This window comes from Hemibagrus wyckioides, linkage group LG26 (genome assembly GCF_019097595.1).
Source record: "Hemibagrus wyckioides isolate EC202008001 linkage group LG26, SWU_Hwy_1.0, whole genome shotgun sequence".
Taxonomy (NCBI): Eukaryota; Metazoa; Chordata; class Actinopteri; order Siluriformes; family Bagridae; genus Hemibagrus; species Hemibagrus wyckioides.
In genome coordinates, this window is record NC_080735.1 from 15166225 (window position 1) to 15190138 (window position 23914).

Below are 23914 nucleotides of genomic sequence, written 5' to 3' on the forward strand. Positions count from 1 at the left end.
TTCATAACTTTTTCATACCGTATAGTTTTGAACCTTGGATTATGTCTAAACCATAATGATGGCATGTCTATACAACTGAAATAAACTAATCATTCTGTTTCACAGCATGTTGGTATTAACTCCTGCGTGAACTCCCTCCCTCTGTCTCAGTCTTGTGACTGTTTTTTTTTTTTTTAAATTCATATCATTGAAACATAATGTGGGTAGGGATTAATTTATACCTCTATTGTGACCATTATTTTAATGTGATGTGAAGAGTTTGCTTAAAATCAGCAGTGGCTTTTGGACACAGTGTGAAACAACTCTGCCTTTCACATGAAGGTCACACTTCAAATCCTTTAGGCCATATGACTCTCAGTAAAATGGGAACTGAATCAGTACATAGTCTTTGAGATACGTCAACGACTTTCACACACAACTCTATTGATCGTTTCTCTTTTGGATTTAAGTCACACCGAAATCACCTTTTCTATTATTTACTTTAAACAGTTAACAATTTCTGTTTTTATTTCAATAATAATGTTTGTAATGTGTAATAATGTAATTCCACCTGACAGTTCCAGAGTCTATGGTTTGGTTGTAAGTTCAGGTTTCTGTCTTTCGGAATTTTGTTCTCTCTGTGTACAAATGGGTGCCTCTTAATTCTCTGATTTCCCTTACCTCCAAAAAACATCCTGGTCGATGAACTGATCACTCTAAATTGCTTTTAGGTGTGAATATGTGTGAATTGTGCTCCTGTTATCACCTTTCTGCTCATTTGCTCTCTCGCTCTTTTCATTTTATATAATATATTATGATACATTTAAGGGAGAAGCCATGAATGTAGTTTTTTATATTACACATGATGCATTTTTTTTTGCTCCAGAAAATAAAGTAATAAACAAACAAACACATAAATAAGGCAGATATTGAATAAGAATACTGAATGCAGCCAAGTCTGACAATAACTAGTTTGCCATTCTGTATCTATTTGAATGCATGTCTGTAGTACATGTGTGCTCATGCACATGCACACACACAAACACACACACAGCTCATGCACACACACACACACACACACACATACATACATACTCACACTCGCACAAAAATCAACGTCTAGCCATGAGAAACATTAGTTTGTACAGAAGACATTTCTAGGAACCATTCCTTCAGAAACATGACCTGTGTTTTAAATGAAACAAGATAGTGATCTGAGATAGTCGGAAGCTACAGTATGTTTCATCTTGTTCATGTTTAATCTTGTTTCATTTAAAATGCATCTTGGACACAAGATGCACAATTTGCCACATTACCATATTAAGCGTACATTTATATCTGCTACTGCAGAGAGATTTACCAATAGTCTCCTAGAATTATCATGCATGATTGGTTCGCCATCTGATCCCACAGAACAGGTGACTTATTACCTGGAGTGTTTTGCAACACCCTAGACACTGTAACTCCACTTAAAAGGAAAATAATTAAAGGGAAGAAACTAGCAACCTGGTACAATGACGACACATGAGCTTTAAAGCAATCAGCTAGGAAACTAGAACATAAATGGCGTCAAACTAAATTGGCAGTATTTCGGTTAGCGTGGAAGGAAAGCCTTCTGAGCTACAAAAATTTTCTTCTGACTGCTAGATCAGCATATTTCTCTGCCCTAATCAAAAATAACAAAAACAATCCTAAATTTTTATTTAGTACTGTAGCAAAACTAACTAGGAGTAAAACCACAGTGGAAAAGCACACACCATCTATATGCAGCAGCAATTACTTCATTAATTTTTTCAATGAAAAAATTTATATCAGGCAAAAAAAATTCAGACTATTAATTTAAAACCAAATTATTTGATAGATAATCCTTTAGATAATTAAATTACTTCTGATCAGAGCTTAGAATGCTTTACTTCCCTTCAAGAGCCTGATCTAATTTCATTAATTTCCTCTTCAAAACTTCCAACCTGCATTCTAGATTCTTTACCCACGTCTTTCTTTAAACAGATATTACCAGTAGCTAAAGATTATATATTCTTCCCTAGCATTGGCTATGTTTGTAAATCTTTTAAGCTAGCAGTTATCAAAGCCCTGATTAAAAAAAACGGACCTCGACCCCTGTTAGCTGGCTAACTACAGACCAATATCAAACCTGCCCTTTATCTCCAAGATCCTAGAAAAGGCAGTAGCACAGCAGTTATGTTCATACTTACATAGGAAGAAAATTCATGAAATGTATCAGTCAGGATTTAGACCTCATCATAGCACAGAGACAGCACTGGTTAAAGTGGTCAATGACCTGTTACTGGCTTCTGATCAGGGTTGTGTCTCACTGGTGTTAGTCAATTTTAAGTACAGCTTTTGTCACCATTGACCACACTATTCTACTTGATAGGCTAGAACATGTTGGTGTTAAGGTACAATAGAGCTGTGGTAAAGAATATATAGTATGCATTTCTAACAATAATAAAACAAAAATCCTCATAAGAATGCTTAGTACTAAAAAAAATACTGATTAATAAAAAACAAATCATGTCCATAGACTGATGTAATTCTGATATAACTGAGCAGAATATAATAAAATAAATGTCATTGATATTGGAGAAGATTTGAATCCTCAAAAGTTGGCAGGACTGGTGATGCTGACATTCAGATTAACATCATCCACCTATTAAAAAAAAGAAAAAGAAAGCATCTCTTAACATTTCTATTTGTTATAATGCAAATCTAAAACCTATTTAAATGATATATTTTGTAAATTGTGACTTGATTTTATAAGGGTTGCATTTACAGATTCCCAGGAAATGTTACATTTAAGAGAAGAATGTAGCTAAACATTGATATCATTGTCTTGGTTAATTACTGACGTTACCAAGCCTATTGAGGTCACACTTTTCTGGGGTTGAACCTCTTTTTTTAGTTCTATCTATTGAGTTTCCCTTAAACTCCTTTTAGGGAAAAACTTTACTAAAAAACTAAATACTAAATACTAAAAAACTTTTAGTATTGTTTCTAATTACTGCTCACTGCTGGAGAAGATTGTGACTGTTAAATGCAGACCCTTCTATTTACCATGTAAATTCACAACTGTTTTTATAGTAAGTGCACATTCCCCCAATCGCCTATGCTAAGGAGACACTTTGTTAACTAAGGAGGCACTTTGTGTATTAGCAAGCTGCGGAATGCTCAACCCCTGATGGACTTTCTGTATTAGTGAGCTGCAGAATGCTCACCCTGATGGACTATTTATTATTGCCAGAGATTTCAACCATGCAAATCTAAATTCTGTCAGCATGTGGAGTTTCCAATGAGAGGAGTGAATGTGCTGGATCTTGTATCTTCAAGATCATCACTACATGCACAAGTCAGAAGCTGTGGATGACTACAAAGGTGCATGTGCTGCTGAAGACCAAAAAAATCTGTCTTCAGAGCAGATGACAAGGTGTCCCTAAGAACAGCAAGAGCCAAACTGTCCTTAGCCATCAGAGAGGCAAAGTAAACACATGTTCAGAGAATCCACAGGCACTTCAAAGACAGATGGCGACACCAGGCACATGTGGAAGGGTATACAAGCGATCACTAACTACTGGACAACTTCACCTAACTACAGGACAACTCAGTCAGTCTGGAACCCCAACTTGAACACCAACACACAGAGTACTTGGGTCCCTCAGGCCCCCATTGCAGTTTACTCATGACTGTGCAGCATATACACATCTCGGGCGACATCATTAAGTCTGCAGATGCCAAAGTGAGTCTCATTAGCAAGAACAGCATACAGAGAGGAGCTGCAACAGCTAACAGCCTGGTATAGAGCCAGCAACCAGTCTTTGAACATTGACAAACAAAAGTTATGGCTGTTGGCTTCAGGAGAGAACAGAGCATGTGTTCTCTAACAAACATTGACGGATGAAGATCATCAGAAGCACCGAATTCGTCTGTGTTCATCTGGTGGAGAACCTTACCTGGTCACTCATCACCCTGAAAGCTCAGCAGCATCTCTACTTCCTACGAAGGCTGGGGAAAGCCCATGTCCCAACCCCCATCCATTTTACAGAGGGACTATCGAAAGCGTCCTTAGCAGGTACATCACTGTCTAGTTTGGGAATTGCATGTATTAGATTGCAAGACCTTGCAGAAGATAGTGAGCACAGCTGAGAAGATCATCAGAGTCTCTCTTCCTTCTAACACACATTTAAAACAATTTAATTCATATGTCTTTAAGTGTATTGTATTGTCTTTCTGGACAGTCTGATCATGTTGCTCTGTGTTCTTTAATGTAGCACCAGGGTCTGGAATATTATATATATATATATATATATATATATATATATATATATATATATTATATAATTGTAAAAAATGACCTACTTCAGTGATGACAATGGTGTTCATGAGGACCTGTCCATAAATGGAAATTGCAGTCACATTGTTCAACGGTCTACGGTGCTTAAATGTGCAGAATTCCACGCCATCCTTAATCACCTGCACAAATAAAGTGTAAGCTTATTGATTCCAAATGCTGAAAGTTTTTACCCTCTCATTTATTTTCTACATAATATCATACCTCATAGCATTCTGGCTTAATAACCATGATGACATCAAAAGTTCCTCCACCGATAAATTTAACTCCTGGTGCCCCCTCTTCCTGCTCCCATGCCCCATTCCTGCAGCTGTTAAGGGCCACATAGTCCACACGGGGGTTGAAGTGGAAAGCAATGTCATGAAGGTATTCTGACCCGGTCTGCAAATTTATTGCAAAGCTGAAAGAAATTTTCAACTTTTAACTTAACCAGATTTTAATGTAAAATTTTTAACTAATCTATTGAATATTGCCTTTTATTCAAAATGTCATGAAATGAAAATACATTTTACATACCGATTAAAATCTTTTGGAACATCCCCTTTGAAGAACAAAGCCATACCAGGTCTCAAGCCTCCAGGGATCGATCCCAAATATGGTTTGTTCTGTTGTGGTTAAGCATAATTATTGTAATAATGATAAGTCTCTAATCATGTGGATATTTTATCAAAAAACTGCATAAACCTGCAATCTTTTGTTTATTCATTCTGAAGATGACATGAAGATATTACTCACAGGGTTGCAGACTGGATTTGGCCCATCAGACTGGATGTCAGTAAAAAATGAAAGAACATATTAAGAAGAATATTTATAAATCCTATTTACTCCTCATTTATGACAAACCAGAGTGCTGTGAAGCTGACATTGACTTACAGAAGGAAAACTGTAATAACAATGAAAAAACTTGCAAGACATCTTTGCACATTTCTTTTTATGTTAAATCTAAATGTTACCTGTAAATGTGAATGTAAAGGTGTTACTGAATATAAAATTAATTTTGTTGTGTAAAAGTGTGTAATGTGATTTAGAGATTCTTTTTGAACTGTTATTACTTACAGGACTGTTCTTTATTTTAGTCCTTAGTTCATTAATGAGGATGGGTACAGAGTAGTTCTGTGGGAAAAGAAATTATATACAACATAAATAAATGAAAATACATGTCTACATATAGCTCACAACTAATTACCATTTAGTTTATATTTAGTTATTTGTTTTTGTTTTTTACTTTTGTAGAAATAAGACAAATATTTGTAGTAGAACATATAAACCACATTGTTATACAAGGAATGAAAAACTAAACTAAAAATAAAAAAATAAAAAAATTATATTACATTCAGCTATTATATTATAACTATATATAATAATATATAATCTTAACACTACCCATGGGTCCACTGTCACAATGAGCTTCCCACTGATGGTGAAGGGGACAGAGTCGCTGGCTTCACTCACTCCCACATTACTAACAGCTCTGTATCGGACCCAGTGTTGTGCTGTTGGCTTTAGTCCAGTCAGTGTGAAGGTGTTCTGTGTATCTGAAGTGTCTATGACTGTCCATTCCTCAACATTAGTTGATGAATCAGTTGAAGGTTTTATCTTGTATTCAACTCTGAAGTGTACTGTCTCTCCAGTTGGGGATTTTGAAAGCTTCAGGGTGACTTTCCCATCACTGGTCTCCACCACAGGTTTGGGAGGTTTGGATACAGGCTGGAACTTAGGATCTGTTAGACTGCCAATCTGATAAAGTCGGATGGAGATTCCTGGATTGCTGGGGTCAGATATTGAGGCAATGATGAATTTGATTTTCTTCTCATTTTTATTGGCCTCTGAAAAAGTCGTAAAGAGAGAAAGATTCTGCCTCATCCTTGCAGAAATATCAGGAGAAGTGAACCAAGGCTGTGCTGCTTGTTGAATTAAACTTCTCTTTGTTTGCCTCAACATTGTAAATACTTCAGATTTCTTAAAGTTTTCTAGAGCTGTTAGGTAAGAGTCTTCATAATTTAGAGATGTAAATGACAAACATACCACCACATCAACATCAGGATCAAGGCAGATGGAATTGAGTGATCCTGATGATTTCACAACTGTGAGGTGCTTCAACTCTCTAGTATAGGAGCTCAGTATATTTATTTCAGATGTAATGTCATCTAACCATTTTTTTGTGTTGCTTGCACTGAAGGGTGACGTGTAATGGATGTTCAGGATGTCCCCCAGTGCTTTCTCCTCAGTTTCATCTTTCTTACAGCGAATAGCTGGCAGCACTCGGCACAATGCCTTCTGGAACGAAAATTTATAATTTCTGTGAAATTCCTGAAACTTTAGCAACCTGTCTTTTAGGTCAGGAAAATCATCTGTTGTTTGTCTTTTGAATAAATCATTGCATATTCTCTCTGTTTCACCTAGGTCCTCCAGCAAGGTTTCTGTTTCATTCACCTGGCTTGAACCTATTTCTCTCACAATCTTTGCAGCCTTATCATCCAAAAGATTGAGAGGATACAGCCACACAGTCAGAGGCACACCATTATCTTGTTGTTTCATCAGAGCAGGTACCTTCTTGTATATTTCTACAGCTTCTTTGTATGAAGTTGGGTTTGCTTCAAGTTCAATGTCACCATAAAATATTACATTAATATTTTCAGCCATTTTTTGTTCATCTTCTGTCATCTTTGCATATGCTTCCCCATCTATGGAAAATGTAGGGATCTTTTTGACCACTGCATGAAGGTTTCCTTCAATTTCCTGTTTGCTCTTATTTTCTGCACTTGTATAATCAAACACCATGAAAATGTGTGCTCCATACTGTACAGCTGTAACTACATGCGTGGCTGTTTTCTGCTTAAATACTTGTGGATAGGTGATATTGCCAAGCTCATTCATAGTGAGCTGTTCAAATTTTGTTGTCTGGCTGTACTGCATGGTAACTCTGGACTGATGTTCTGAGGATTTGGTATCCTGCAGGTACTTGGCTGATCCGTCAACCTCCACCAATCCACTTAGGAAACTGACTTTAAGGGAAGCATTTATATCTAGGAGGTTTGCCTTTTCACTGAGACTGTCAGAGGCAGCAAATTTCAGATGTGTTTTAGGCTCCTTATGAACATCGAGATTATCATACAATGCATTCTTATCCCATAATGCTACACCTGAAACAGGAAAGTGAGAAATGACACAAATGAAATCCAAGTCTTATTTAATGAGGAAGAGTATAAAAACCACTTCTGTTGTCATAACTATCCCTGCGGTGGCCGAGAAGTGCAAAACAAAAAAACAAAACCAAAAAATTCATAAGAATCTAAAAAGAAAGGTATAGTTTGCAAATAATTGCCACTGACTGGACGAGAAATCTGTCACTCAGGATATACAAGAAGTAGAAAATTGTGTATTTAATTTTATTTCTTGCACGTGTGGATTTCTGCCTTCACTTTATACCTTTAAATCTAAGAAAATAACAAACATATATATTTATATTTATATTAAATTAAATTAATTTAATGCTACTTTGAGGAAGGACATCCATATGCTGTGATTTTGGATATACTGATATGTCATGTCATAAAGATTAGGGTATGTTTCAAAGACAAAATGTATGCTTTAAAGACAAAACTATTCCAGATTAAAGGATGTAAGGAATGCTATAAGAGCAGAGTTGAGTTCATACACACACCAATCCACTTTCTACTGATGCAGTGTGCTGGACTTCCTGTATATCTTGAGTGACAGATGTTTCTTCCAGTCAACGGTAAAAGTTCCAATCGCAAACTTTACCTACCTTTTCTGGTTTGTCTGTATTGCCCCTTTGTTTTTGGATTTGTTATTTTGTTTACAAATTTGTTATTGTGTTTTTGGATTTGTTGTTGTGTTTTTGGATTTGGTATTTTTATTACCTGATTTGTTATTGTGTGTAAGGACTCATCAGGCGCCGGTGTATTAGAATCCATCAGCAGATTTATTGAAGAACAGAAGACAGGTAATCGTAGACAAGGAAACGTAAGCAAGGGTCAAGTACCAGAAAACTAACACTCAGCAAACTAGTTAAAAAACGCAAAGCCGAAACTCGTAGCAAAGAGAATAAACAGGCAAGGTCATACACGAAGTAGCTAAACAGGAACTGAATCAAGGCTTGGCAAGTAACGCTAAACGGAAACAATGCTTCGCAACTGAGTGAAGGTGGCGTGCTGCTTAAATACACCTCTGTACCGGAAGTGGGCAGAGATGGTTAATATTCGGGCGATGGCTCCCTCTGGTGTTCAGGCCCAGGCTGCCTAGTGACATTATGTTTCTGATTTGTTATTTTGTTTTGCACTTCTTGGCCACCGTAGCAGGGCTTAAGTCATTCAAAGCTAGAAAACCTTCATCAATGAGAAGCAAAGAAGAGCCAGGCTGAGGTTTGCAAAAGACCATGATGATTAGACCGGAGAGGACAGGAGTAAGGTCTGTATAAATTGTTGTGCCAGGAATGGCATAAAGTTACCCAACAGCAATGTGAAAGATTGGTGGAGAGCATGAAAAGTCGCATGAAAGCTGTGACTGAAAATCACATTTACTCCAAATATTATTTATTCCAAATATTGATTTTTGAATTTTTCTTAAGCTAAAACATTAGTATTGTGTTGTTTAAAAATGAATATGATCTTTCTTTGCATTATTTGAGGTCTGAAAAAAACACTGCAGCATTCAATGTTATGCTTTTTTTTATTTAATAATTTTTAACTTTTATGTCCTGTATGGCAGTGAATACATGCTAATAAAATTCAGAATATAAGGTTTGAATTTTTCAAACACTTCTGAGGTATTATTACTGACCACCAGCTTTAGACTGCAAATAGGTAACTAAATGATGATTATGTAAACTGCACCTGGAATAAAGGAGTCGCTCCGGCAATCATACAACATGCCAGGATACAGGGGTCTTCCCAGGGCAGCTATTTTCAAACATGTGGAATCCATGACTGCTGCAAGAGAAAAGGCCAAAAACTGAGAAAAGAAAATGCATAAAACTGTAAATGATGATCAAGACGATGATGATCATCTCTAGTTACATAATAATTGAGGGGAAAATAATTGAAAAATCTATTGTATTATGCATTTACATGTGACAATTTGTTATTTCATTCACTTTTAACTAAAGATTGACAGCTGAGCAAGCCATATACAAGCTCAAGAAAGCTTTCAAATTATCCCGGGTCCTTAGGCACCCTGACCCAACCCAGTCATTTACCCTGGAAGTGGATGCCTTTGAGACTGAGGCCATCCTTTCCCAGCATTTTGAGGGAAGCTGCAGAGAAGCTGCACAATGGAATTATGATAAAGATAAAGATAAAGAGATAAAGAGACTTTATTGTCATTGTAGTGAAATTTGGTTGGTAGCTCTCAGAGATCAGCAGCAAAAAAGGAGTCTAAAATTTACATTATAACAGCAGTGTAACATTTACAGTAATATTTTTAAAATAATAGAAATATTATAATAAAATACTTAACCAAACAACTCTTAATTTTAAAATAAGTATCATATTTCATTATCATATAACATATCAAATGATATGCTGTAATACAAAAATGAATAATCGTACAGTTAAAATGACAACATGGCAGTGTTAAAATTATTTTTATCAGCATAAAATTGTTCCACCCAGGTGCTGAAAGAGCAGCGCCATTTCAGAACCCCCACTAAGGAAGGCAGGAGTCAACAAAGCTAAGATATAAGTCAAGAATGCAGTACATGTTGCAACTAGTGCCCAATGTAGCCTGTATAAAGGTCAATCAGAAAATATAGAAACATTCACATTGTGTTCTGAAAATATCTCAGCAAAATGATGTGAATACAGAAGAAATCAAACTTCTAATGAAAGTGACTATACACACAGCCTAAAGATAAATTATTATAGTATTAAACAAATCTTTTAGTACATTGACTCTTGAGGTAGATCTAGCTTTGCTATTCAATTTTCAACCTGTGAAAGAGAAACTTAAATTAATATTGTATATTAAGTCTGTTCAGTTTAAATGGAATGTTCATAGACATGTTCAGCTTGCTTGTCATGTATAGATACAGTTTCAATTTTAACAGAATTTTAATTTTAGTTCATATTTAAGACTGGTATTAGATTGGAGTCATAGAACAGGATTTTATGCCTTTAAATCGTAATAATAAATTCATTTGCAGCATTTTGTTTTCACTGTAAAACTGTCATACTGATATGTGATTTTATTGGTATACAAGGAACTGGTTTAATTATTAAGAGAGTTCATAATTAAGTCTCTTGCCCAATTCAGCATCCTCTGTCACTCTGTCTTCCTATAAAATATTTCAAATTTCACTAAAATTGGCTGACACAGGCTATATTTTTTGTTAAATAATAGCTATTTTCGACAGAAAAACTAACCATTTATTGCACCAAAACTTACGTTTCACAGCAGTACCTCTCCCTCTCTGTCTTCTTACTGCGTTTAAGGCAGAGTCTCTTTGTGAAAGCGCGGTGAAGCCACACGTACTGTACGGGAGTGGCTTTTATACTTAACGGTAACAGAGCTGCCTCTTTTTCTTTTTTTTTTTTCTTTCTTTTTTATTTTGTAAATTTAACTTACAGTACAAACCTAAAACAGACATGGGGGATACATGTAACAGATCTTAATATTTCTGCATATAAAGTGTTTATTCAAACATTCTTTAATATTGGACAATTTACATGCTTTTAACATACGGGTAATTTTAAAATAACTTAAGTATAATAACTTAAATATAAGAGATGTTTTTATACACTTTTTTCTAGCAATTGTTTTCAGTGAGTCATAAAATATTTTAAGATTTTTACAGAAATATCTAAACGATGGCTGAATTAATGTAATGATACTTCCTAAGAAGTATTATTAACTTTAGCACATTATCAGTTATATCAGAGCCAGTATTACTATTATTATGATTCCAAGAAGAGAATCAGATTCATCTATTCTAATTATTTTGTAGAATGTATCAAAAAATACCATAGATACCTGCTTCCAAACGTCTTCAGATCAGAATATTTACAATTATAGAATAATTGTGTGGGTTTGATTCAAGATTACAAAAGAGCATTTTGGTGGCATGTCTTTTTTTTTTTTTTTTTTAACGCATTACTAGAACAATACCTGTACAATTCTTTAACATAATTTCCTTCACCTTAAACCTCACTGACCATATTTTGTAAATTGAAGGTAGAGGAAAAGAAATCCATTACTCTTCACTTAGTCTGAAATAAAAATGATTTTGTCAAACTATACTTTTTAAATATGCTGTTAAAATTTCCTGTATTTTTTTTTTTTTTTACAGTTGAAGTACTGTCATTTATTGCAACAGCTTATTGCTGTAAAATGTATTACAGTACAATGCAAAATGTTAGATTCACAGTAAAATACTGGTGATTACAGCTGGCAGTACTTTTACCACTGTAATTTATTTCAACAGTTTACTGTAAAATGTACAGTATGGTACAGTAGAATATGAGGTATAACACAATGTATGCTTACATATGTGAAAGTAAAAGTGAGTGGAGACAAAGCTAGGCCAAAAGGAAGAAGGAGATACTGGTTCGCTTTGCCCCTGAAAGTGAACCTGAGAAATCTCCTGTGGTCTGCCCAGATGCTTATACCAAAATACACATCCTTTAAATCTATTGTCACAAACCAATCATCAGATCTGATTTGAAACATAATAAGTGTGAGTGTCAGCATCTTGAACCTATAAGATTCTACTGTATGGTTTGGAACATGCATATATAAAATTAGATGCAGCCTCCCGTCCTTTTTGTGTACTAGAAAGTACAGACTGTAAAACCCAGAGTCTCTCTATTTTAGGGGAAAATATTCTAAGGCCCCTGTCCAGGAGCTACTGCAGTTCTGGCTGGAGAAACAAGGCTTTCCCTGTGCCCATGATAGTGGTCAACAGGCTTTGAAAAGAGGGAGGATGGGAGGCAAATTGGATTCTGTAGCCTTTCTCTATGAAATCCAGAAACCATTGAGACACATCCGACAAAAGTTCTACTCTGCCAGATGGTTTGACAGAGGCTCCCCTGAGCCAAGAGCCCTGAATCAGCGTGAGGGCAGGGGCCATCCCAGGGGGCAGAGATAAAAAATGACTGGGAGCCACAGTGGACACAACTGACCCTTAAAACACTGTAGGTGGCGAGGAGGACAGTGTTGTTATCTGAAAACTGCTGGGGAGATCCATGATAAGGGACAGAGTAGGCACATGGCCTCCTTAGGCTAAATCATTGGTGTGTTCTCACACAGAGCTTTAGACACAGCTTCCGCACAGAGACATAGCATCAAGCAGTGACAGTGTTGAATTTCCTCTAAAAGGATTCCACAAAATTTCAATTCCTGTTTCTATACTTTTTGACACTTTGATGCCCTTTTAGGGTCCTGTGGGTGTGTCAAATTACCTAGAAAATGAACCAACAAATTTCACTTCTTGATTCTCTAGTTGTAATTTTTGGACACTTTGTGACCCTGACCAGCTAAAAAAGTCAACAACGCAGTGGTGTCTGTATTGCATGGAGATTTACTGTGATTTACTGTTTGCACAAAATGTCAATTTCTTATTTGCACTCACTGTATACACTGCTATCTGCACAAAAGACAGTCTATATGTTGTTTGTCTGCACTGTCTTGTCTTGTCATCCTGTTCGCTTCTGTTGTATGCCTAGTTTATGTATTGCACCTTAAGTATAGTTTAGTTTTTTTCTCTATGTTTAGCTCTATGTTTGTCTGCGTCACTGTACTTTGTCTTGTATGTGTAGCACCTCTGGTCTAGGAGGAATGTTGTTTCACTTCAGTGTACTGCATCAGCTATATATGGTTGAAGTGACAATAAAGCTTCTTTGACTTGACTTTGACTTGACTTGAGGTATTCTCCATCAAGGAATATGTTAATTTTAAGTTGATTTTGACTACAGTCTTTGCATCTGCTTTTCCTACTGGAAAGACTTATTTCCACCAAGACCATGCATCCATGATCACAAGACAACACTTTTTTCCCTTCACATTGTGTTAGTTTTAATGAAATAGTTCACCAAGTGCTCAAAAGGGCCACCTGGCTCTGGAATAGAAAGAGAAGATTTAAGCGATGCGCCTCTAGCATTCTGTTTTACACATATCATACAAAGAGGTGTCATTCCTGTTCTGCCAAATGTACCATACCTTGATTTGTCCAGACCAAAGCTCAGGTTGCCAACATATCGGAATAGTGTTTTGGGCAAGCATGGTTTGTTTGAAGGTCCATACCATTAACAATCCTTTAGGTATTTCCCTTTTTTTTCTTGTAAGGGGATGTGTTGCTCAGAATGTATTAGATCAGCAAAAGACATGTCTCTGTCATGTTTATGTGTGTCTGAAAGGGGAAGTGAAGCTGCTTGCTTTGCAGTGTCATATGAAGTTTTCCTTTCAAACTGAGTCTGTCTTATGTGTGTGTGCAATACATTTACAGATAGCTAAACTCTTCTGGTGTTCTGCTTCTAAGACTTCTAAGATAAGATCTTTGTATGAATCGGTTACCAGTTGATGTGACTATACCACAGTTATCCCTATTTCATGCAAAACAGTGACAGATGAAGAATACATATTGACTGTCAGCGTATACAGTTAAGGTAATTATTTGCAGTGGTGGACAGTAACGAAATAAATGTAATTCGTTACTGTACTTAAGTATCTTTTTCCATTATCTGTACTTCACTACAGTATAAGTACTACAGTAATTTTTTTCACTTTCACTACATTTTAAAGTAACGTATCTTATTTTCTACTCCATTACACTATCCCACATCTCTCTTGCTTGAATTGAAAAAAGAAAAAAAGAAAAAAATCTGTTGTCCAATTGCAACACAGCAAGCAAACCACTGTACAGCACATGCATTATTTATGCATTATTTGGTTTCATTAAATGCAGCAAGTGCAAACGGTTTGGTAGAGCATTACAACTGTAGTGTCACAGCCTGAAACTGTAGCTTATGATGGAAGAAAGCTCTGACCCCATCCTGCCAACCGCACACCTATGGTCTTACCCGCAGGATTTTTTTCAAGCTGTAGAACAGAAGAATTTTGATTTTCAGACACCTGTTCTGCCTCAATGACATACAATTTTGTCTTAGGATTCTGCATCATATTTGTGAAAACATTTAGAAGCATGTCCTGTGATCATAATGCATAAATCTGTATTTATCTTAAGTATGTCGTGCATTGCTATATTTTAGTTAGCAAGGTAAGCTAATGTAATTAGTAACTCTTGAGCAGTAGTCTATATTAACGTTACTGGTGTTATACAGCAACGACATAACGCAATAGGTCAACTTTTCATTGTAGATATTTGATATCACCAAGTAAATTTTCTTTTTCATAGGTTTTTTTTATGTTTTCATAGGGTTTTTTTTATGTAAAGCAGCATAAGATTAGCATTAGTTAACTAAATACTGAAATATTGACTGTGCTGAATTTTAACTTTGTTCTTCTGAATCTGCATAGCAAGATTTCTGTTGAAGTGAATCTGCATCCTTGCTTGTCATTTGTTTAAAACTGATTCCCCAGGACACAGACATTTCAAACAATAATAAACAAGACAAATCTCATAAGACTGCTCAGAAGGAAAAAAAAAACTCTGATTAATAAATTCTGATGACTGATTAATAAAAAAGACAAATGATGTGCATAAACTGTTGTAATTCTTAAATACTTCTTATTTACAGATTATAACAAAAGAAATTGTCAGTGATTTTGGAGAAGATGCAAATCCTTGTAAATTGTGAATTTGATTTTATAAGGGCTGCATTTACAGTAGTACTACCGACGGGTTTCCAAAGATGTAAAAATTTCAAGCTTAAGGGCAGGAATTAGCTAAAAATATCCTTCTTGGGTAATCCGTGATGTCACTGAGCCTTTACTATCAAGTCCACACTATTTGGGGTTGTTTGTTTAGTTCTATGTATTGAGTTTGCCTTAAACTTCATTTATTATATTTATCATAGAGCATGGTTGTAAATCCTTGGCAGTATCATGGTTAAATATGTAAAAACATAGTTAAGATAAAGAAAAAACAAACAAACAAACAAAAAAAACCCCACACAATTCAATTTTAGGCTAATGGTATCCTAAGTCTGTAACCTATTGGACCAGTGTTAATGTATTCATTGATAGAGACTTAAATCACTTTTGTATGTCACTCTGGATAAGAGCATCTGCCATATGCCAGAAGTACAATAGTAAATTCAAGGCTTGTTGTCAACGACACAACCACAGTTTTAAAAAAAAAGTACTGAATGGTAAATATGATAAATGGTAAAAATGACCTATTTCAGTAATGGCAGAGGTATCCATCAATGTGAAGTGTAGTCACTGTGTCCACTGGTATACGGTGTTTGGACGTGCAGTATTCCAGGCTATTCACCATCCCCTGAACAAATAAAGTGTAAGCTTATGTAATACAAATTCTTTAAATCCTTATTTCTTTTCTCTATAATATCACACCTCATAGCATTCTGGTTTACTATCCATGATGATATCAAAAGCTTCTTCTTGGACAAAGGGGCCTCCTGGTGCCTCCTCTTCATTCTCCCAATTCCTGCACCTGTGAAGACCAATGTCAAGATTAGTCTGCAAATTGATTGCAAAGCTGAAATAAAATGTTTTAACATTTAATTGTCTTTGCCAGATTCTAGGGAGAATTTTAAACTAATCTAATGCATTTTGTCTTAAAATGAAAATACATTTATTATACCATTTACAATCCCTTGGAAGGGATAAATATGATTTGTTCTGTTGTGGTTAAGCATAATTAATGTTATAATGATGAATCTGTAATCATGGGGTTATCTAAACTAAAAAACTGCAGAAACCTGTATAACCCAGATAAACGTATTAATATTCATTTTAAATGCAGGTATGGACCCATAGTTTAGTTGACTGAATGTGAATAGTTGGTTCATTAAGAAATGGTGTAAAGGATAAAATTCATTAGCCAACAAGGACTGATGTAATGAGGTCATGTGACTTCTTTATGTGATTGATAACTCATTTAAAATGACTTAATATGTTGTAAAATGATTTGTGTTAAAATGCTTTAAATATGCAGGAGAATGTGATACAAATAAAATACAGATTCTTTTTATATGTTTTATTAAGATATTAGTCATTTGCCAGGTCATAGGTCATGGGGGTGCACAGGCAGGAAGAATAAGAAGGAATTGGGAGCAGAGTTAGAGTTAGGTGTTCAATCCGAACACTGATTATAGTGCTTCCGTCCAGGGTGGAAAAACACGTCAGAAAGACTTTGACATCGCCGTTTTGAGTTGTCGTTTATTGCAGCATTGTAAGAACATTGCTACTGGACTTGTGGATAGCTGGCTCGACTGGCAGGTACTGGTTTTGACGGTGTGTATTCCGAAAGGCTTCAAGGCTCCGCCTCTCTTCTCCACTGACTCTTCTCTGGATCTGGCACATGTATGGTGTAAAATCGGCTAAAAGTAGTACTTTCCTTTCGTGGCCCTCGTGGGTAGAGTGACCATTTGTCTTAGCTTCTATGAACCCCAGCTTTGTACAAGCCTACAACAGTTAGCCTGAGCACTTCTAATTGCACTTTTATTTAATTTATTTCATTATAGTTTATGGCCATTTATTGAAAAATTGTTGAGTTTGTTATTATTAATAATTTCTTTTGAAAGTGACCTGTGGTAAGAAAGTGCATTGAGTTCAATTTGAATATAGTAAGTTTTTTTTATTACAATTTTTATCGTGTAGTTCATGTATATGTGAAGCTGACAGGGGTTAAGAATCTATTAATTGAAGTGTGTGATTATATATACACTACTCACAAAAAGTTTCGGGTGAAATTTCAGGATGCACCTAAAATGCACTATAACATTTACAGGTGAACTTAATTTGACCTTCTCTACACTTTTGAATGCACATGTCCAACTGTTCAGTATTTCAGTACTTTTTGCATAACTTGCTGTTCTCTAACAAGGTGCTTAACGGCAAAATTCACAACTGGTGTTTGATCCATGAATCAACCAATAGATTCAATTAGAATTGGTATTTAAACAGTCCTCTTCATCATGCTGTTCACATTTTGACATCATGAGACCAAGACGACACCTAACAATTGATCAACAGTACCTCGCCACTGTGAGGATTCAAACAGGATGTTCTCAGAGGGAAGTGGTCACTGAGCTTAGAGTTTCACAGAGTGTCATCAACAGTTGCGACAGAGATACAGAGAGTCACAGAAAGGCATAGAAGTGGACGTCCTTTGGCCACATCCCACATTGATGACCGCTTCATTGTGAACAGTGCCCTGTGGAACCGGATGATGAATGCCACTCAACTCCAGGCACATTTAAAGGAGGTGAGAGGCACCCGAGTGTCATGTCAGACCATTTGAAACCGTTTACATCAACGTGGTCTGTGTGCTAGACGACCTGCAAGGGTACCTGACCACACCACCAGGCACAGGTGTCATCGTCTTGCATGGGCCAGGGAGCATTTACACTGGACGAGGGACCAGTGGACCAGTATACCTCATAGCCCTCTGTTTTGATCACAACAAACAAGTCAAATGCTGATCCTTTGGAAATTCTATACTGTGTTTTTTCTTCGTGCTGTCACTTCATATTCACACGACTGTTACAGCAAGTACTTTTATTGAGTCAAGGCCTAAAGTGGAAAGTGATGTCACTCTCATTGTTTACAAAATCCAATGTAAATCTGTATCATTTTGTATGCCATGTGATGAATAATATGAATACATATGACTGACCGTTTGCCAAGACAGCCCCTTGGAAGTACAAAGTCATTCCTTCTCTCAGCCCTTCAGGGATTTTGCATATGTAAGGAATGGTTTGTGGAGAGTGTAAGCATATTGCAAGCATGGATAGGAGATAAAATATTTTATAGAAACAAAACACACACAAGTTAACTGAACTGGACCTTATCATACACAATATTTAATTCTTCATTTTAAGACTAGTACCAAGCAAGCCATCTAGCTAAATCACTTGTTTATTTTTTTTTTTTTACAAGGAAAAAGAACAATCTTTAAAAAGTCTTTAAATCCACCAGGTTTGGCAACGTAGTGCAATTTTTATGAATAATTAATAGATTTGTTTAATTCTACGTGTTTAATGTGATTTAGGGTTGTTTGAATAATTGCTACTCACAGGATAGTTGAAAACATTTATAACCTCTGACATGTTAGTAGACAGAGACCATCGTGACATGCCAAAAGTGGTCATTATTTTAGTCCTGAGTTCATTAATGAGGGAAGGCATGGAAAAGTTCTGTGGAAAAGAGATTATGCACAGTAATAAACAACTATTAATAATTAACACCACTATTAATAATTCATTTAATTCATTTCATTTTTTTTTGTTTGTGTATATCCATATACTGTGTGTGTAGTAGAATGTCTGAACTTCAATGTATTACAAGGAACTAAAATGAATTTCCATTTTAGAATTTAATTCTGATTTCACAAATAAAAAATAAGACTAAAAAAAAGAGTAACTAGAAAAATGTCATTTTATCAAATTCTAGATTTTTTTTTTTTTAAAGTTACATTTAACTATTAAGAATATAACTCATATATATGCATGAACAGGAATTATATAAAATTATATAATCTTAACTGACCCATTGGTCCACTGTGACAATCAGCTTCCCTTCAGGGGTAAGGGGGACAGAGTGACTGTGTACACAGTGTTCTGTGTATTTGACGTGTCTATGATTGTCCATTCCTCAACATCATTTGCTGAATCAGTTGATGGTATCATCCTGTACTCAACTCTGAAGTGAACTGTCTCTCCAATTTGGGATTTTGAAAGCTTCAGGGTGACTTTCCAATCACTGTGTATTGTGCTATATTTATATTTATATATTTTTTATATATTTTTATATTTATGTTTATTTCTATTTGCACTACCTCAACCGCTGCTACTGTATTTTTGCACAATACATGTTGTCAGGCCGCTATATATATGTGACAATCATATATGTTATTAGTCAGATGGCTTTTTCTACAGTTTCATCATTTCATTTTATTTCATTTCACTTACATTTCATTGCACATGTTCTTTTTTCTTTTTTCGGCACTAAGTATCCTGTGTTTTTGTTGTCTTTTGTACTTATTGTTTTTGCACTGTCTTGTGTCATTGCTCTGTTTACACCTAGTTGCACACTTTGCACTTTATGTGGTTTGAACAAACTTCTGTCCTAGCTCTATGTTGCTTTTTTATGTTTAAACTATATGTTGTATGTTTATGTAGCACCAGGTCCTGGAAAAAAGGTGTTTCATTTCATTATGTACTGTATCAGCTATATGTGGTTGAAATGACAATAAAGCTTCTTGAATCTTGAATCCTGAATCACTGGTCTCCACCTCAGGTTTGGGAGGTTTGGATACAGGCTGGAACTAAGGATCTGTCAGAAGGCCATTCTGATAAAGCCGGATGAAGATTCCTGGATTGCTGGTGTCAGATATGGAGGCAATAATGCATTTGATTGTCTTTTCATTTCTATTGATCTTAGAAAACGTTGTAAAGAGAGAACGATTCTGCCTCATGCCCTCTGAAATGTCAGGAATAGTGAATCAAGGAGATGCTGCATGGAAAGAGACATCTTTCTCACTTGTCTGCCCCGACACTGTAAATCCTTCGTATTTCTCACAACCTTGTAAATCTGCTAGGTAAGAGTCTTCATAATTTAGAGATGTAAATGACAAACATACCACTGCATCAACATCAGGATGAAAACAGATGGAACTGAGTGACTCTGATGATTTCACAACTGTGAGTTCCATCAGCCCACTGGTATATGAGCTTAGTAAATTTAATTCAGATGAAATGTCCACTAACCATTTGTTCATGTTGCTTGCATTGAAGGGTGATGTGTAAAGGATGTTCAGGATGTCCTCCAGTGCCTTGTCCTCTTGTCCCCCACCACGAATAGCTGGCATCACTCTGCACAGTGCATTTTGGAACAAACTTTTATAATTCTTGTGTAATGCCTGAAACTTTAGGAACCTGTCTTCTAGGTCAAGGAACTTATCCATTACTGGTCTTTTGATCAAATTATTGCATATTCTCTCCACTTCACCCAGCTCCTCCAGCAAACTTTCTGTTTCACACACCAGGCTCAAATTAATATCTCTCACCAACTGTATAGCATTATAATTTAAAGATTGAGAGGATACAGCCACACGGTTAGAGGAACACCTTTATCTTGTTGCTTCATCAGAGCAGGCACCTTCTTGTACACCTCCAGGGCTTCCTTGTATGTTGTGGGGTTTTTTTCAAGTTCAAAGTCACCATAAAATGTGACACTAATATTCTAAACCATTTTTCTTTCCTCTTCAGTCATCTTAAAGGATGCTTCCCCATCTAGGGAAAGTTTAGGGATCTTTTTGTCCATTGCATGAAGGTTTCCTTCAATTTCCTGTTTGCTCCTATTTTATGCACTTTTATAACCAAATACCATGAGCTCCATACAGTACAGATGTAACTACATGAGTGGCTGTTTTCTGGTCAAATGTGGATAGGTGATATTACCAAGCTCCTTCATAGTGAGCTGCACAAATTTTATTGTCTGGTTGTATTGCATAGTAACTCTGCACTGATGTGCTGAGGATTTGATGTCTAGCAGGTACTTGGCTGATCCTCCAACCTCAACCAATCCACTTAAGAAACTGGCTTTAAGGGAAGCATTTATATTTAGGAGGTTTGCCTTATCACTGAGACTGTCAGAGGCAGCAAATTTCAGATGTATTTTAGGCTTCTGATGCACATCAAGGTCATCACACAATGCATTATTATCCCATAAAGTAACATCTGAAACCGGACAGTGATAAGAAATGCCAGCCAATTTAAAAATATTAATAATTTATTAAATATTTATGATGATATATTTGAAAAATATAGGCTGCGGAAAGAAAATATAAATTTTTAGAGCAATAAAACTTTATAATCAATAGTCTCCTTCGCTTTTGCTATAACATCACACTGCCAGGTTTATACTTTCTTACAATGTACTAAGCCCCAGCTGGCAAATTAACACCACCATGGAAATGGAATCCTAAAGCAGATTTATATGTCTATACGTTTTCCAATTCATGTAATTTTATCCTTTTATTTCTAAATTAATTTAATAATTCATCATATCATTTGTTTATTTCAGCCCCCATATAGAAGTGACAATAAGAATTCAAGTCATTAGACATTTTTAATCATTTATGAGGTGGGTCAAGAAACTTCTGATATTTCATATTACACACAGTATGGATAGAGCATGTTTTATTATTGACTTTAATATTATTTTATAATGAAATTTTATACTTTGAAATAATAAACTCAAATAATGATTTGCCTGTTTCAGCCACCATATAGCAGTGACTATATGGGTATGAAATTCATGTCATAAGGTTTGATTTTTTCAAACACTTCTGAGGTATTATTACTGGCCATTACTTTAGACTGCAAATAGGTAAAAAAATAAGAATTATGTAAACTGCACCTGAAATAAAGGAGTCGCTCTGGCAATCATACAATATGCCAGGATACAGAGGTCTTCCCAGGGCAGATATTTCTATACATCTGAAATGCATGACTTTTAAAAGAGAAAAAAAAGACTGACAAATGAGATGAGAAGATTTGACAATGCATAAAACTGTCAGTGATCAAGGTTGTAATCTTAGAATAACAATGATTTTGAGGAAGTTAACATAGGATTTTGTGGAGGTTCTACAAAATTAAAGAATTTAAGGAGAAGTTTTCAAAAAGTGTATGGTATGATGTATGATGTACTTTCAGTAACCTCTTTATCCTGGCCAAGATCACACAGATCAGGTCCCTATGCCATAGTAGTAAGGCAGGAATTGATTCATGTATCACAGGCCACCATGCACACACAATTACACACTCACTCACACCTATATGCAATTTGTTTTTGCCAGTTCATCTACTGGCATGTTTTTTAGAGGTGGGAGGAGACTGGAGACCCGAAAGAAAAAACACATGAACATGGGGAAAATGTGCACAGAAACACAAATAGATTATGTGGCAGTAAGATCAGTGGTGGAGGTAACGAATTACAACTACTCACGTTACAGTAATTAAGTACATCTTTTGGGTATTTGTACTTTTAAGAGTATATTTTTAAGTCTGTAATTTTACTTGTACTTAAGTACAAATTATGCTAAGTAATTTATTTCGTTATTTTTAAAATCACAATTCGTTACTGAGTACAACTGCAGTTTCAATTAATATTTCAACCAATGACCGGCATTCTGATAAAAAATAAAATAAAAATATCTCATCTTAACAGACCAATGAAAAGCCTGGTATTTGAACCGAAAAACAAAAATTTACGTGAGCTGACCGTGATCATACAGTGAAAGAGTTATTGACTGAAGGTTTGGGACACATGGAGATTCAAGACAGCAACGATGATAAATCTAAAGAATGCAGAAATGACGACGACACAGAGGAGGATGAGTGCCCATGGCCACACCTGGAGGAGATGTTCCCCTACACTGAAAAAAATCTGGAGTGAAATTTACTTGAAAAAAGCTAGGCAACAATTTACACACACAAATTCAAGTAAAGTTTACAAGAGATAATCCCAAGTAAATTATACTAAGATAAACAAAGTACTTTCTGTCTAAATATTTAAGTAAAGTGTACTTGAAATATTCTGTTCAATAGATAATCCCAAGTAAATTATACCAAGACAAACGAAGTACTTTCTGTCCAGATATTTAAGTAAAATACAGTAATATTTTGTTCTTGGTACAAATATTTACTTACTTTTCTTAAGTAATCTTTATTAAAATGTTTCTATATAAGTACTTGTTTTTTTTAATTTTTTATTCAGTTATATTTGAGTAATGTTTACATAGTATTTTGTTTAATAAAATATACTAATTTACAATATAAGAGAGTCTTCCAACAACAAGATCAAGATTCAAGATTCAAAAAGCTTTATTGTCATTTCAACCACGTATAGCTGATGCAGTACATAGTGAAATGAAACAACGTTTCTCCAGGACCTTGGTGCTACATAAACATACAACATATAGTTTAAACACAAAAACAACATAAAGCTAGGATCGAAAGATTCGTCCAAGCCACATAAAGTGTAAAGGGCTCAGCTAGGTGCAAACAAAGCAACGAAAGACAGTGCAGAAATAAGAAATACAAAAAAAAAAAAAAAAAAAAAGACAACACAAACAAAGGACACTTTAGCACCGAACGTGCAAGTAACTGTAATGAAATGTATAAAATGAGATGATGATGAACTTCGGGACCTGACAACATGTATTGTGCAAAAATACAATAGCAGCAGTTGAGGTAGTGGAAAACAGAAATAAACATAAATATGAATATAAATATAGCAGCACATGAAATACACAGCGGTTGAGGTAGTGCAATAAATATCGAAGAATATAGGTTATGTGAGTGTGAGTATATCCACACAGGTGAGAGAGAGTGAGTGTGGGTGTGTGTATGAGAGACAGAGAGTTATGAACAGTTCAGTCCTGAGTGTGTGTGTGTGTGTGTGTGT

At 35.5% G+C, this 23914-nt stretch overlaps 1 protein-coding gene and 1 pseudogene across 5 annotated transcripts; both read right to left on the minus strand.

Annotated features, from left to right (window-relative positions):
• Positions 1 to 520: 520 nt before the first annotated feature.
• Positions 521 to 10828, minus strand: LOC131347201 (cytolytic toxin-alpha-like). 5 transcript variants are annotated; one of them, XM_058381156.1, is made up of 9 exons: positions 10748 to 10828; positions 9199 to 9294; positions 5726 to 6168; positions 5399 to 5455; positions 5078 to 5107; positions 4859 to 4947; positions 4547 to 4742; positions 4351 to 4464; positions 521 to 2647 (listed from the first exon to the last, which is right to left on the minus strand). In XM_058381156.1, the coding sequence occupies exons 2-9, from the start codon at positions 9287 to 9289 to the stop codon at positions 2597 to 2599; spliced, it is 1071 nt and encodes a 356-aa protein (XP_058237139.1). In that variant the 5' UTR covers positions 9290 to 9294; positions 10748 to 10828; the 3' UTR covers positions 521 to 2596. The 5 variants fall into 5 exon arrangements, 4 of the variants coding, with proteins under 4 accessions (XP_058237139.1, XP_058237137.1, XP_058237140.1 ...); XM_058381154.1 differs by having other exon boundaries at positions 5726 to 7485; XM_058381157.1 differs by having other exon boundaries at positions 9199 to 9291; positions 10748 to 10825.
• Positions 9553 to 21956, minus strand: LOC131346698 (verrucotoxin subunit beta-like; annotated as a pseudogene).
• Positions 21957 to 23914: the final 1958 nt, after the last annotated feature.